Source organism: Pipistrellus kuhlii, unplaced genomic scaffold (genome assembly GCF_014108245.1).
Source record: "Pipistrellus kuhlii isolate mPipKuh1 unplaced genomic scaffold, mPipKuh1.p scaffold_m20_p_9, whole genome shotgun sequence".
Lineage (NCBI taxonomy): Eukaryota > Metazoa > Chordata > Mammalia > Chiroptera > Vespertilionidae > Pipistrellus > Pipistrellus kuhlii.
This window is the reverse complement of record NW_023425595.1, coordinates 63,227,268-63,241,457: the sequence shown is the minus strand read 5'-3', so window position 1 is coordinate 63,241,457 and position 14,190 is coordinate 63,227,268. Positions and strand designations below refer to the sequence as shown.

Sequence of the window (14,190 nt, the reverse complement as noted above, 5' to 3'; positions counted from 1 at the left end):
AGGGTAAAGGGGGAAGGAGAGCATAGCTAGAAAAAACACTCCTCCGTTAGATGCGCTCAACATTACAGAACCTCCAGCTCGGAGGCTGAGATCACACCAAAGCTGACACTGGCTCCAGACCAAATTCCGAGCCATAACTTTCTCACAGCGCAACAAAAGAGAGTGATCCTGGGAGGGAAAAGGGATATGCCATCCAAACAACCACCCGGCACTGTCTGAGCTGGTGATTAGAGACACAAAACAAGGGTCTCCAGACTGTCTGGCCTGTTTAGGGTAGGGATTGGGAAAGCTGGTTTTGGCTGTAGAAAGTTGCCTAAAGCCCTGTTTTCCCATACTAAGGTCTGTCCACTGATAATGGTCTCTGATTCTGAGGAAACAAGTATGTATTTGCAGGGGCACAGACATGAAAACCTCTGCTATTATACCCAAACCCGGTAATCTCCGTCTGCAGATGGGGAGGCCCGTGAGAGGAAGCATTTGCCTCATGTCTTGGAACATCCCAGAGCCATGGTCGGCAAACTGCGGCTCGAGAGCCACATGCGGTTCTTTGGCCCCTTGAGTGTGGCTCTTTCACCATGGCCTGGGCAAGTTTATTTTGAAGAAGTGGCATTAGAAGAAGTTTGAGTTTAAAAATTTTTGCTCTCAAAAGAAATTTCAATTGTTGTACTGTTGATATTTGGCTCTGTTGACTAATGAGTTTGTGACCACTGTCCCAGAGGAATCACTGCAACACCCAACAGAATTCAAGACTAAATGCAAGGGGTCTAGGGCTACTGGTGTGAGCTTGATGGTGAGGGAGATGTCCTCTGGTAGTAGAGTTATTATTAGAAATACTAGAGGCCTGGTGCATGAAATTCATGCACCGGTAGGGTTTCTAGGCCTGGCCAGCGATCAGGGACAATCGGGGGCCTTCCTCTGTTCCACACTACCCCCTGGTGGTTAACACACATCATAGTGAGCGGTCAAACTCCTGAAGGAACAATTTGCATATTGGCCTTTTATTATATAGGATGGTGTGTGCATATGATTTGTTGAGTGCATATGATTTGTTGAGTGTCCAGAAGATCTTCCTGCTCCAAATACATCTTTTATGAGGCTGTGATAGACATCTGAAATTCTTCCATTAAAGTGGTTTATTCTTAACTTTGTTGGATTATAGACCCATTTGAAAATATGGCAAAAGCAAGCTACAGATGTTCTTACCAGAAAAAATACATATGCCCCCAAATTTGGCATAAAATTTGAATAGAGCTCTTGGAGTTCATTCATATGCCCCTTTTAGAAAACTGGGGATCCCCAGAATAAGAACCCTCACTTGAAGAATCCAATTTTTGGTTAAAGAATTGCCATCAATTTAAAATGAAAGCATACATTGAAACCAGTTTGGCTCAGTGGATAGAGCGTTGGTCTGTGGACTGGAAGGTCCCAGGTTCGATTCCCGTCAAGGGCATGTACATTGGTTGCGGACACATCCCCAGTAGGGAGTGTGCAGGAGGCAACTGGTCGATGCTTCTCTCTCATCGATCTTTCTAGCTATCTATCCTTCGCCCTTCTCCCTTCCTCTCTGTAAAAAATCAATAAAATATATTTTAAAAAAATAAAATGAAAGCATACTTCAGAGACATAACTACTGACATATTCATTTGTTCATCCATTCATCAAATACCTCAATATTTATCAACCCCAAGTGATTTACTATGGGGAATACACAGGGTAATTATAAATTATAAAAAAACATGGTCTTTTATTGTCTACTTGGGAATCTTAGTCCCTAATTGAGAAGAAAAAGAAGTTCAAAAGCTCCTACTCAGATTTCAACCAAAGCAGCTTCACATTGAACTTTTTTGTACCTGGGATTTTTATATGAGCTTTATTTACTTATTTATTTATTATTTTTCTGTTAATCCTCACCTGAGGATATTTTCCCATTGGTTCGTAGGGAGAATGGGAGAGAGAGAGAAAGTCAGAGAGAAATATCGATGTGAGAAACATTGATTGGTTGCCTCCTGCTTGGGCCTCAACCAGGGCATGGGCTGGGAAAGAGCCTGCAACCAAGGTTCATTCCCTTGATCAGAATTGAACCCAGGACTCTTTGGTCCACAACCTGATGCTCTATTCACTGAGCAAAACTGGCTAGGGCTATATAAGCTCTATTTATTTATTTATTCTTTATTGTTTAAAGTATTACATATGTCTCCTTTTCCCCCCCATTAACCTCTCCCTGGCCACTTCCACCCCCCAGCACATGCCCTCACCCCTCTATTGTTTGTGTCTGTTGGTTGTGCTGTATGCATGCATACAAGTCCTTTGGTTGATCTCTTACACCCCCACCTCCCTCTCCTGCCTTCCCTCTGAAGTTTGACAGTCTGTTCATTGCTTCTGTGCCGCTGGATCTATTTTTTTTATGTTGTTCATTATATTCCACAAATATGTGAGATGTGATATTTATCTTTCTCTGACTGGCTTATTTTACTTAGCACAATGCTCTCCAGATCCATCCATGCTGATGTGAATGGTAAGAGTTCTTTCTTTTTTAAAGCAGCATAGTATTCCATTGTGTAGACGTACCACAGTTTTTTAGTTCACTTATCTGTTAATGGGCACTTAGGCTGTTTCCAAATCTTAGCTATTGTAAATTGTGCTGCTATGAGCATAGGGTTCATATATCCTTTCTGATTGGTGTTTCTGATTTCTTGGGATATATTCCTAGAAGTGGGGTTACTGGGTCAAATAGGAGTTCCATTTTTAATATTTTGAGGAAACCCCATACTGTTTTCCACATTGGCTGCACCTATCTATATTCCCACCAGCAGTGAACTAAGTAAGGTTCCTTTTCTCCACATTCTTGCCAGTACTTATCATTTGTGAGTTTGTTGATGATAGCCATTCTGACAGGTGTGAGATGGTACCTTACTGTCATTTTGATTTGCATATCTCAGATAATTAGTCTCATTTGTTTTTTTTCTTCTTAGTTTCCATTGTCCTAGGAGCCATATTGGTAAAGATATTGCTATGATATATGTTTGATATTTTGCTGCCTATGGATTCTTCTAAGATTTTTATGGTTTCCCACCTTATGTTTAAGTCCTTTATCCCTTTTGAGTTTATTTTTGTGTATGGTGTAAGTTGGTGGTCTAGTTTCATTTTTTTGCATGTATTTTTCCAATTTTCCCAACACCATTTATTGATGAGACTGTCTTGACTCCATTGTATGCTCTTGCCTCTTTTGTCAAATATTAATTAAGCACAATGGCTTGGGTTGATTTCTGGGTTCTCTGATCTGTTCCATTGGTCTATATGTCTATTCTTATGCCAGTACCAGGCAGTTTTGAGGACAGTGGCTTTGTAATATAGCATGATATCGAGACAATTCTCTCTTAAACACACTGCCTTTTGACAACATAACTTGAAAATCAACATATAGTACTAAGATTATTATTCCAGCCCTGGCCGGGTAGCTCAGTTGTTGGTTGGAATGTCATCCTCATGTGCCAAGGTTGCATGTTTGATTGATGCCTGGTCAAGGCACATGCACAAGTCAACCAGTGAATGCCTAGGTGGGTGGAACAACAAGTTAATGTTTCTCTCTCTAAAAAGAAAATAAATAAATTAATAAATAGATAGATAAATAGATAAATAAATAACTTAATCCAGTCATGGACTGACTGGTACAGACTTCAATGGAATAACCAATGCCTTTGTTTATTACTCTGGATTGCTATTAATGCTGCTTTAGGTGGATCTGGCTATCACAGCACACTGTTGATTCTTTGGAGTTTCAAGCCATATAGAATTTTTTTAAAAATATATTTTATTGATTTTTTTTACAAAGAGGAAGAGAGAGGGATAGAGAGTTAGAAACATCAATGAGAGAGAGAGAGACATCAATCAGCTGCCTCTTGCACACCCTCTATTGGGAATGTGCCCGCAACCAAGGTACATGCCTTAACCGGAATGGAACCTGGGACCTTTCAGTCCGCAGACCGATGCTTTATCCATTGAGCCAAACCGTTTTCGGCCATATAGAATCTCTTAAGTGTTTTCTTTTAAATTAGAGAAATTGGCCAGAAAGGGACAAAATTTGGAAGGTTTTGAGCACCAGGCTGTTTGTATAACAGGATGAAAAGAATACAGGTAATGGTAGAGTACAGAATGAATTGCCAGGGAGAGGCATGGTCATGAAATAAGAGACTGTGCAGTGATCCAGCACAAGATAATAAAGTAAGATGCTTTACACTCTGACGATTAGATGAACACAAGAAATAACAACATTAGCTCGGGCTGACTGAGAGCTCCTATGTGCCAGGCCCTGGATTAGAGCTTTATATACATTATTTCATTTCATCTTCACCACAATCCTATAAGGCTCTCACTCTTATTGCTGCATTTTTCATAAGGAAAGAAGATGGGAGGAGTGAAGAGTCCAGAGCACCCTCTGTGGAGCGCAGGGTGGAGTGGTGGGTCCTGGATATCCATAAGGAGCAAATACGTGGGCATCTGAACAAGGCAGGTGGGGTGGGAGCACTGGAGACAGACTTTATGGGTTTCAAAAATCCCCCTAGAGTCCTTATTCTCTACAAAGGAATTTGCTTGACTGCATCCTAGTTGCTGGTGAGTGTGGAATGACTGTCACTTTAGGTCATTGGAAGAAGCTGAGTGGAGCTGTGAGTGGGGATTCTAGAGTTCTGTACTGGGAATGGGGAAGTGAGCGGTTAAGGAGTGCTGAGGCCATTGCAGTCATATGATTCTTTACCAGAAAAAGGATTAGGCAATAGGTTGGGTCCTTCATTATTACAGTCCTAAGAAAAAAGTGATTTGCCCACGTTAATTCCATTAGCAAGGGAGAAAGAATAAAAAGAAATCCATTTACCTAATGTTTCCTAGAGACTACAGTTTTCAAACCCAGATTCTGGTCGGGGATAATAAGTAACGGATACTGATAACCTTGAAAGTGAAACTCAATTAGAGCTGAATAGTGCAGGGAAAAATAAGGGAAGGCTCTTTACTCCATTCTAGAGGATATATTTCAATAACAGTGTGATATCATGGAGAAACATTTCCTAGGGAAGCCTAAAGCCCTTTCCCATCTCAGGTTTCTTTTCATTGGAGCTTGAAGCTCAAAGTTCATGGTTTCATCAAAGCAGCTCCAAATCCCCGAGGTGAGGTAGTTCTCACCTGGAGCCTGTGTGTGTTCCTCTCCCCTTTGGCTGGGAGCAGTCACTTGGGAATCTTTCCAGCAGGTGGCTTCCAAAGTCCAACCTGCTAGGTTGAAACCTGACACTGACAGAGACTCCCTGGGAGCTGCTACTGAAAACTAAACCAGGAACCAGGAAATGCACAAGCTCTTTATGTAGATAAACAGCCAGGCTCCCTCGGAGACAGAGCACCATGGGTAACCGGCTCTGCTGCGGGGGAGGCAGGTGAGTAGGGGGCAAGGGGAGAGGGTAACATCTGTGTGGGTTGATATGGAGGCCCTGAGAATGAGATCGAGCTGCAGATAGTTCTCTGCCAACCTCCCACTGCCACTTTCCTCTGTCTGGCACCTCCCTGTGCCGCACCAGAACCGCACCGCCTTCTGTGCTCACTCCTTTCAGGCGACTTCAGAAAACAGCCACGCCAGCTGTCAGAGGAATGTCCAAAGCAGAGCTGGAACCGTGAATTGGTTTTGTTTCTCTTTGTCCTCCTCGTCCTCTCTTCTCTCTTCTGTCCCTTCCCTTCCTCCCCAGATGATGATGATAACTGTAGCGCTCGTAGCTTACCCCTTTACAATCTCATTTACTTTTCCCAATTCTATGCGAGAGCGAGAGGTGGCTTCCATCTCCTCCTGTTTTTACAGCTGAGAAGCTGAGGCCCAGAGCAGCTGTCTGAGGCCACATGACTAGTAAGCAAGGAAACCAAGATTCCAATCTAGATCGGTCTGACTTCAGAACCCATGCCTTAAACCACGGTGTAATACTGCCTCCCAAGTCAAGCAACTCAACATTGGAGAAATGTTTATTTAAAAGGGCAGAAGAAAGGAGGAGACTGTGGAATATCTGAATATTTGAATATAATTTTCACACTTATTTGCTGTGTGACCTTAGGCAAATCCTGTTACTTCTCTTTTTTCTCATATATGAAATATAGATAACATGGTCTATGTCATTCAGATGACAAGTTTGAAGAGCAGAGGACATGTGAAAGCCTCATTGTAAATTAATTGTAATGTCCTTATTGTTCTTTCCCAGAGTTTTCATCACTAGAGACCCCCCGACTTGGTTTTATATAACCAATGCCTTCTTAGTTATACCTTTCCAAGCCTAGGGCAGTGTTGAAGATACCTTGTTTATGAATACAGCATCATTATATTTAAAGAGATAATTGAGGTACATTGAAAAGGGCATATGATTTGGAGTCGGTACACTGGATTCAAGTTCTGTTCCTACTACTAATCCATTCACTTCTTTTTTCTTTTTCTAAAATATATTTTTATTGATTTCAGAGAGGAAGGTAAAGGGAGAGAGAGGAATAGAAACATCAGTGGTGAGAATCATTGATTGGCTGCCTCCTGCATGCCCCCTAATGGAGACCGAGCCCGAAATCCAGGCACATACTCTTGATCAGAATCGAACCCCCGGGACCCTTCAGTCCACAGACCCATGCTGTATCCACTGAGCCAAACCAGCAAGGGCTCCATTCATTTCTTAAACAAACATTTTATTCAATACCTATATGTACCAGGCATAGTGATAGATGCAGAAGATATAGTAAAAAATAGGAAACCTGGTCTCTGCCTTTTTGAGTAACAAAGTTTTTAGGGCCTTAATGGACCCATCTGGAAAATGGGAACAATAATACATGCTTCCTGATATGTTGTCAGGATTTTTTTTAAAAGCATTTTTTTTAACTCTGAAATGTCCTACAGACATAAGATATCTCGAAATATATATAGAAGAAGCTCCAGAGAAGGGGGTGTAACAGCTTCTTTCACTTCCTTTCCAAGTCTTCATGTTCTTCCTTTTTGTTTTGTTTTTCCTCTAATGGTGGCAGTTATAGTAGTCAGCTTTATGATGCTCATTATATGCCAGGCAGCTAGGTGAATAGTTTACATTTTATTCTTACAATAATCCCAGAAGGTTTGGGTTCTTTTACCATCCTCATTTTATTGATTAAAATATGGAAGCCTAATAAGTTAAAAACTTGCTGAAGGTCACACAGCTAGTCTGATAGCATCAGTCTGACTTTAGAGCCTGGCTTGAAACACTATACCAGGTATTCTAACCAAATTACAGGGTGGAACAAAGTAGGTTTATAGTTGCGAGTACGCGAAACAGAGTTTATTCTTGTATTATTTTTTTTTTTTTCATTTTCATAGGTAGTTTTATTTAGTTTTTAGAAAAATATTCTTGTATTATTATTATTGCATTATTTTCCACACAAACAACTGCAAACATACTTTTGCCCACCCTGTATATTTTTTCCTCTCAAAGTATTAGTAAGGCTAGGTAAAAATTATTTCTCATGATCTCAATAACTTCCAGAGGTTTAAAGATACTATGATAAGTAAAGAGATTTTTATTTAAAATACTATTTTTCTTATTACAAAGTAATATTTAATCATTGTAGAACATTTGGAAAATACCAAAGAGCAGAAAATAAGAACCATAAATATAAGCACCCAGAGATGCCAGGAATATTTGAGTATATTTCCATTTAATCTTATTTTTTTATTTTTTTAAAATATATTTTTATTGATTTCAGAGAGGGAGAGAAAAACATCAATGATGAGAGAGAATCATGGACCGGCTGCCTCCTGCCCACTGGGAATCAGCACACCTGGGCATGTGCCCTTGACTAGAACTGAACCTGAGACCCTCCAGTCCCCAGGCACGTGCTCTGTCTGCTGAGCCAAACCAGCCAGGGCCCATGCAATCTTTTTAAAATGCCTATGGGGATGGTTTTTATCTCCAAACATATCTTACTACCTTTTTTAGTAACTTAATAAGGAATAAAATTTTCAATGCTATTGAAATGTTGTGTTCTTCCAACATTTTTCTTAAATGGATGTGTGATGTTCCATTAGAGATCCTATTTACTCAATCAGTTCCCAATGTTGAACATTTAGAATATTTACTGTTTTTCACCATTGTAAATAACGCTACAATGAATATTCATATATGCACCTTCCAGATTATTTCTTAGGCTATGGAATTGGTACATCAAAGGGTACACATTTGTTTAAGGCTTTTTATACTTATTGCCAATTGCATTCTAGAAAGATTGCACCAATTTTTACTCTTATTACCAATATGGGAGAGTGTCCACTTAGTTTCCTTAATTCTAAGCTAAAAATAAAGTCTTGTTACCAAAGAGTAACTGAATATTCCACTTGGGTTGTGTCCAGGCATTGGGCAATATTGAACTTGGGAGCAGGTTCCATTTACTAAAATTGGGTCACCCAAGCCTATGTCATTTTAGAATTAATATTTTCTTTATCCATTTAAACAGAAGTAATTAGGAAGACAATAGTGACAAAGGACAGGGAATTAAGGCTAGGCAGTGGTAAGAGAAAGGAAGAACTGAAGTGGCCAAAGAGGAAGTAGAAAGACCCAGAAAATAGTTTCAATGCCTTTCTTCTGAGTCACCTGTAGCGTTCAGGTAGTGACTAACAGCTCTCAACTCAGCAAGCTGCCTTCAAACCAAAAACTAACCAGAACACAAATCTCTGTCAGACATGTGTGGGGTGGGGAAATCTTGATTTTTCCACAATAGTAAAATGGACAAAGTTTGTAAGTTTTCCTCTCCTTTTAAGTAGCAATAAAAGGAAACTTCCTTCAGAAGATAGAAGTCAGACAAAGAGGGTTGGCCCCGGTGCGAGCTGGAAATGTACTAGCAAGAAAGAGCATGGGAATAAGCTCCAAACTATTCTATTTCCTCAGACAAAAATTCCAAACTATTTAACCTATTTCCTCAGACAAGTGTTTCTGTGGCCATAAAACAGTTGACGATCATAGACACACCGGCTCCACTGGGGACCCTAGGGGCTCAGAACTGAATATGAGATCTGGCCCTGCAGTGAGTTGGGGGTAGCTGAGTCACTCGCCAAATTCAAAGCTCCCTGTGCTGTGGGCCTTAAAGGTTAAACATCTCACACTTTCGTTAATTAAACACAAGGACAGGGGAGCAGGGAGGGAGGTCACCTGTCAGGACGGGGCTCTGAGGAGCCCTAACTAGTGAGCCCTGATTGTGGCAGTTCCTGTGACTCCAAGAATGAGAACCCCAGACTGGCCGAGACCCCTAAAATGGCAGAGACGCAGAAGCAAGGTCTCTGAATCCAGGAATACCCCATTACTTGGCCAGTTTCTCTCATCCTCTGCTGGAATTAGCCTGTTAGACAAGCTCAGAATAGCCTCAACCCAGCTTCCTCCCTGGCATGTCTAAGTCTGTATTTTGGGTTTGGTTATGTCAGTTGTTCCACTCCGCCTTCCAGAACCATCTCTTTGGGAAAGGTGTGGTATCTTTGGTAAATGCTTTGGGGCTGTCTCAGGGAGGGGAGGGGAGATCATCCTGGAATGTTCAAGAGGCCACAGAGCAAATGATGAAAGAGGGAAGACAGAGGCCGGGTCTCTTACACACGGGTGATCTGTTTTTCCTTTCACAGGAGCTGCCCATCAGTTTTCCAGAGGAAAAAGAAAATGGGTAACTGGGGGAGGAGAGGCACTGGGTGGGGCTGGGGTAGGGGGAGCTGGTAGCAAATTAGAGAAGACAACAGAAGTGGTGTCTTTGGGAGGAGCATAAGGGTGGGAAAGGGTAGTGTTGGAAGGGATAAAGGGAGACCGTGCATTACAGGGAATCTTTAGGTTACTGGGTTCAAGACCAGCTCTGAAACTCTGGGTTTTATCCTTCTATTGTTGCAGTTGGCAAGGTTGTTTGTTCATGCTTTCCTTCGTCCACCAAAATTTACTGAGCACTTACATTGTATGTGAGGCACTGAATAAACCCAAGGAGACAGAAAGGCAGGAAGGACATACTGTGTTGGCCCTAAAAGAGGGGGAAATCAAGCTTGAGAGAGAGATATGTAAACAAGTAACTCTAATGTCATCTCCCAGTGCTAGAAGAGATGCGTACTCCTGCCGTGGGAGGACGGGAGGAAACACCAGTGTGGAGGAAGTAATATCAAGTTCACAAGGTGGAAGAGGTGCAGGGAGGAGAGGCTGTTTTAGGCAAGGGAATTATGCAGAAAAAAAAGAAAGAAAAGAGAGTAGAGGCTGATCTGATTGTAAGTGACCAGTTGTTGGGTAGCTAAGCACTTATTGTAATAGTATTCACACTTATTTGTCTCGCCTGGTAGACTGTAAGCTCCCTGAGGCAGAGGAAGCAGCCTACGCATTCTTCTGGTCCCACAGTGTGGCAGAGAGCCTGGGACCTAATGGGCTCTCCACGTGTACTCGTTGAACTGTTAGGGACCAGTGGAAAATGAGGATGGAAGGTATTAGGGGTAGATTGTAAAAGGGCCAGATTGCATTCCCTATTGGATGTGGGAATGATGAAAGTGAAGAAGGTGAGAACAGATGTAGGGAGATTAGGTAGAAGCTCACCATAATAGTTTAATAGAGATTTGAAGATGGCAACCTTCGTAGAGACAGGGAAAAGTGAATGGATTTAAATTGGATTTCCTCCTCTCAGGGGGTCAGCCAAGATGGACACTGAAGCAGCAGCGGAAGAAGCAGAGTGGCACAAAGGTAATGGCAGGCCTCTGTCCCCCCCTTTTTAAAAAAAAAAAATATTTTTTTTATTGATTTTTTACAGAGAGGAAGGGAGAGGGATAGAGAGAAACATCGATCAGCTGCCTCCTGCAGCACCCTGACTGGGGATGTGCACGCAACCAAGGCACATGCCCTTGACGGGAATCGAACCCGGGACCTTTCGGTCCACAGGCTGTCGCTCTATCCACTGAGCCAAATCGGTCTCGGCATCTCTGTCCCTTCTTGTGGGTGGCTCAGATTAGGGATGCCAGACCTCGGTCTTTTCCCCTGGCACAGACATATCTTGGTCAATCATAGAACTTGCTTGTTCTGCCCTTCCTCCTTGGTACCCCCCATAATGGAGCAAAATAGAGGGACATCATGGAAGGTGGGGGACCAGACCGAGCCAAGAATCTCTCTTAAATGTTGTCCATTCCTCGCAGGGCCGTGTCACAACAGGACAGTCGCGTAAGCAGGGGTTGGAGCAGCCTGCGTCCCCGCAGGGGAGGCCAGGCCCCAGGTCAGAGGACAGCGGTTTACATTACGCAGTCATCCAAGTGTCCAGCCATCCCCAGCCACGCTCTGCCCGGGAGGTGAAGCACCTGCAGTCAGAAAACGCTACAGAGTATGCCACCCTCTGCTTCCCCCAGGCCACGCCCTGCTATGACCGCAAGAACGGGACCCTCGTGTGAGCCTCGGGGAAGAAGGACCCGTTTCCATTTCACCACGACTCCCGTGGGATAATGGACTGTTTTTGGAGAAGTCGGTGGCAGCCCGGGATGGTGCCACATTTTAAGTTTAAAGAATGCAGGGGCCCCTGGAATTGTGTCACCACCAATCTTGCTCTCTCCCCATGTGCCTGTCTCTTTATTGGCCGCTGTGAGCTTGAAGCTGTATTCGAGTTAGAAAGGGGTGGATGCAGCTGCACTTAAAACGAGGGTGTGGGTTGAGTGTGTGGGAAGGTAGGTTTTGATCCCTACCTTTGCTCCTACTTCAAAAAAAAAAGTGCTGGGGGGAAAAAGCAGGTCACCCCTTATGAGCTGGTCTTGTTGCACTTAATTTAATGATGTCCTTTTACATACCTGGATCTCCAAAGCTGAAGAAGAGGTGTTTGGCTTTAGCACACAGCCCTGACCGGGCTTGGGTCATCTCCTCAGTGGCTGGTCCACGTCCTGGCCTGGACAGACAGACACTTGTAGCCTGGAAGCATTTCCCAAGCATCCGTTACCAGGACTTCCAGTCACCGATCCTGACAGCCCTGCATGGCCGGACCGATGGTTCTCGAAGGTGCTGAGCCGCTAGGAACAATAAATCTCTCACGGAACACGCCTGGTGCGCTTTCTGGGGCGAGCATGTGCGGGCCCCACGCCGGCAGGGAGAGAGGCCGGCCCGGGCGGAGCGAGGGAGTGGCGTCCGGCCGGTAGGGGGCGCCTCTGTATAGACAGGGACCCCGGCCTGGACGTCAGAGGGCGAGGCCCAGGCTCGCAGGAGGCGGGACCGGCTCGGCCAGCGAGGGGCGGGGCAGGACACGTAGGGGGTGGGGTCCAGGCCGGCGAGGGCTGCGATCGCTGGGCCGTTAGAGGGCGGGGCGGGGCGGGGCGAGGCCTGGGCGGGCAGGGGGCGTGGTCAGGGAGGACTGGCGGGGGGCGGGGCCTGGACCGGCTGCTGGCTGGCGGGTCTGTCGGAGGCTGGCCGCGGCGGGCCTCCGCGTTACCATGGCAGCGAGGACGCAGCGGCGACGTCGCCGCTGAAGGTGGCCCTGCTCCGAAGGGCTGGAGACCGAGATGGTGGACCAGAGCGACCGACCGACGATTGAAGAGGTAAATGCTGAAAGGCGGAGGGTCACTGGGAGGTTCTACCCGCCGAGCGGCCAGATCAGAACTGGGGGCACGCGGAGGGGCGAGGGAGGGGGGAAAAGGGGGAGACAGAAGTTTCGAACCCGCTCTGAGCTCGCAGGTTCTTAGGGTGCCACTCCTAACTCAGGCTTCCAGAACGTGGAGACAAGCCGTGATGCGCGTTCCCTTTCTCAACCTGGGCACGGTCGCTCCTAAATAACGGCTGCCCCCCTGCTTGTATCTAGAGGGATGGCTGCTTAAGATGGATAGAGTACTGAAAATGGAATCACAGCACGAAAAAAGTTGGTAATAATAGTATCAGCTTCCTAGAGTGTGAGCATGTGAGGCATTTGGAAGGTTAGGTAGTGTGTAGTCAAAGCTTGGCCCCATTCGGTGGCATCACGATCGCTGTTTTCCCGGCCTGTTCCCTGGCACAGACCGAGTGCAAGTGCATTCAGAAGAGGTGCCTGGAAAACGGCCTCCACCACTGATGGGCAGGGCCTATGTCCCATTCGCCGGGGGCAGTAAAATGAACTCCATCTCCAAGAGTTATCTGCTGTGACAGCCAATTAAGATGATGTAGATGATAGCACTTTGTAACTGTAAAGTGCTATAAAAACTTCGGCCGTAGAATATAAATGCTGCCTTTCTAGTTTAATACTGAATTTCTGAGAAGAAGGGAAGTGCACGTCAGAAGCAGAGCTCGCAGTATCTCTCCTGGTTGTCTTTGGAGTCTTTGCTATGGTCTTAGACTGGTATACGCGGGGAGAAGGGGAAATGCATCCTTGTTTCACTAATGATAGGGAAGCATTACTCTTTAGTTTACTACCATCCAAACCTAAGTGACTAGTTTTTTTAAAATGCCGTTAGGATAGACCCGTTGTGATAAGACCTTGGGCTGGAGCTCCCGTTAACCAGCATCAATTTCTGATGTTTCTAGATGACTTATTTTGGTAGGTTTGAGGCAGGGGCCTGACCCCACTAGGTTGGCTTAGCTTTTGGAATTTTTTTTTTTTCCCTGACCTGTATTTTTACACATTTCTTCCTCCTCCTATTTCAAGGTGGCCCTGAGCTGGCTCTAGGGACTGTGAAGATGGGGACCCATGTGGTGATGAGACTCTGCAGCTCCCTGCTGCCGGCAGAGCCCTCTGTAAGTTTCTGGTGAGCTGTGTAGAGGAGCATGCCAACAGTACTGGATTTTCAGTGCAGTCCTACAACCCGGGGATTTCTCCGTAAGGACTCAGATCCTGGAACTAAATTACAATAAAGTTGCTTTCTTTTCTTGCTTCCCTCCTTATGGAAATTCTACCTATCTTTATCTGAAATTAATAAAACCAGGCAGAGGTTGAAACAATCTACAGATTAATCGGAACATGCATTTTTAAGATTTAAATAATGTTTTTGCAAAACCAAGTATGTTAACTATAGAACATTTGAAAAATATTGCAAACTATGATTTTAAAAACATAATCCTTCCTTCCAGAAACAATCACTGTTAATATTTTAGAATGTTTTCTTGTAGTCTTTTTTTCCGTGTGTCTTATTTACATATTTGAGGTCATAATACATATTTTTTTACTTTTGCTTTTTTAACTTAATGTTTGTTGATACGAAGTTATTAAAATGTTTGT

The 14,190-nt window shown here is 44.2% G+C and overlaps 2 protein-coding genes across 2 annotated transcripts in view; both read left to right on the top strand.

Moving 5' to 3' along the window:
• The first annotated feature begins 5,139 nt into the window (after positions 1 to 5,139).
• Positions 5,140 to 12,048, top strand: CUNH11orf52 (chromosome unknown C11orf52 homolog). The gene is made up of 4 exons (XM_036427406.2): positions 5,140 to 5,420; positions 9,641 to 9,678; positions 10,666 to 10,721; positions 11,168 to 12,048. The coding sequence occupies exons 1-4, from the start codon at positions 5,389 to 5,391 to the stop codon at positions 11,414 to 11,416; spliced, it is 375 nt and encodes a 124-aa protein (XP_036283299.1). The 5' UTR covers positions 5,140 to 5,388; the 3' UTR covers positions 11,417 to 12,048.
• A 1,589-nt stretch (positions 12,049 to 13,637) lies between these two features.
• Positions 13,638 to 14,190, top strand: part of DIXDC1 (DIX domain containing 1) — a 71,021-nt gene continuing 70,468 nt past the window's right edge. The window contains exon 1 of the mRNA XM_045577971.1: positions 13,638 to 13,709. Within this exon, the coding sequence (XP_045433927.1) occupies positions 13,653 to 13,709 (57 nt within the window). The 5' untranslated portion in view covers positions 13,638 to 13,652. The remainder of the gene's footprint in view (positions 13,710 to 14,190) is intronic.

Bases quoted from the DNA above. Each gene is read 5' to 3' on its own strand.
- CUNH11orf52 (XM_036427406.2), top strand. From the start codon at position 5,389: ATGGGTAACCGGCTCTGCTGCGGGGGAGGCAG. The intron at 5,421-9,640 runs GTGAGTAGGGGG...TTCCTTTCACAG, and splicing joins CTCTGCTGCGGGGGAGGCAG to GAGCTGCCCATCAGTTTTCC. The intron at 9,679-10,665 runs GTAACTGGGGGA...TCCTCCTCTCAG, and splicing joins CCAGAGGAAAAAGAAAATGG to GGGGTCAGCCAAGATGGACA.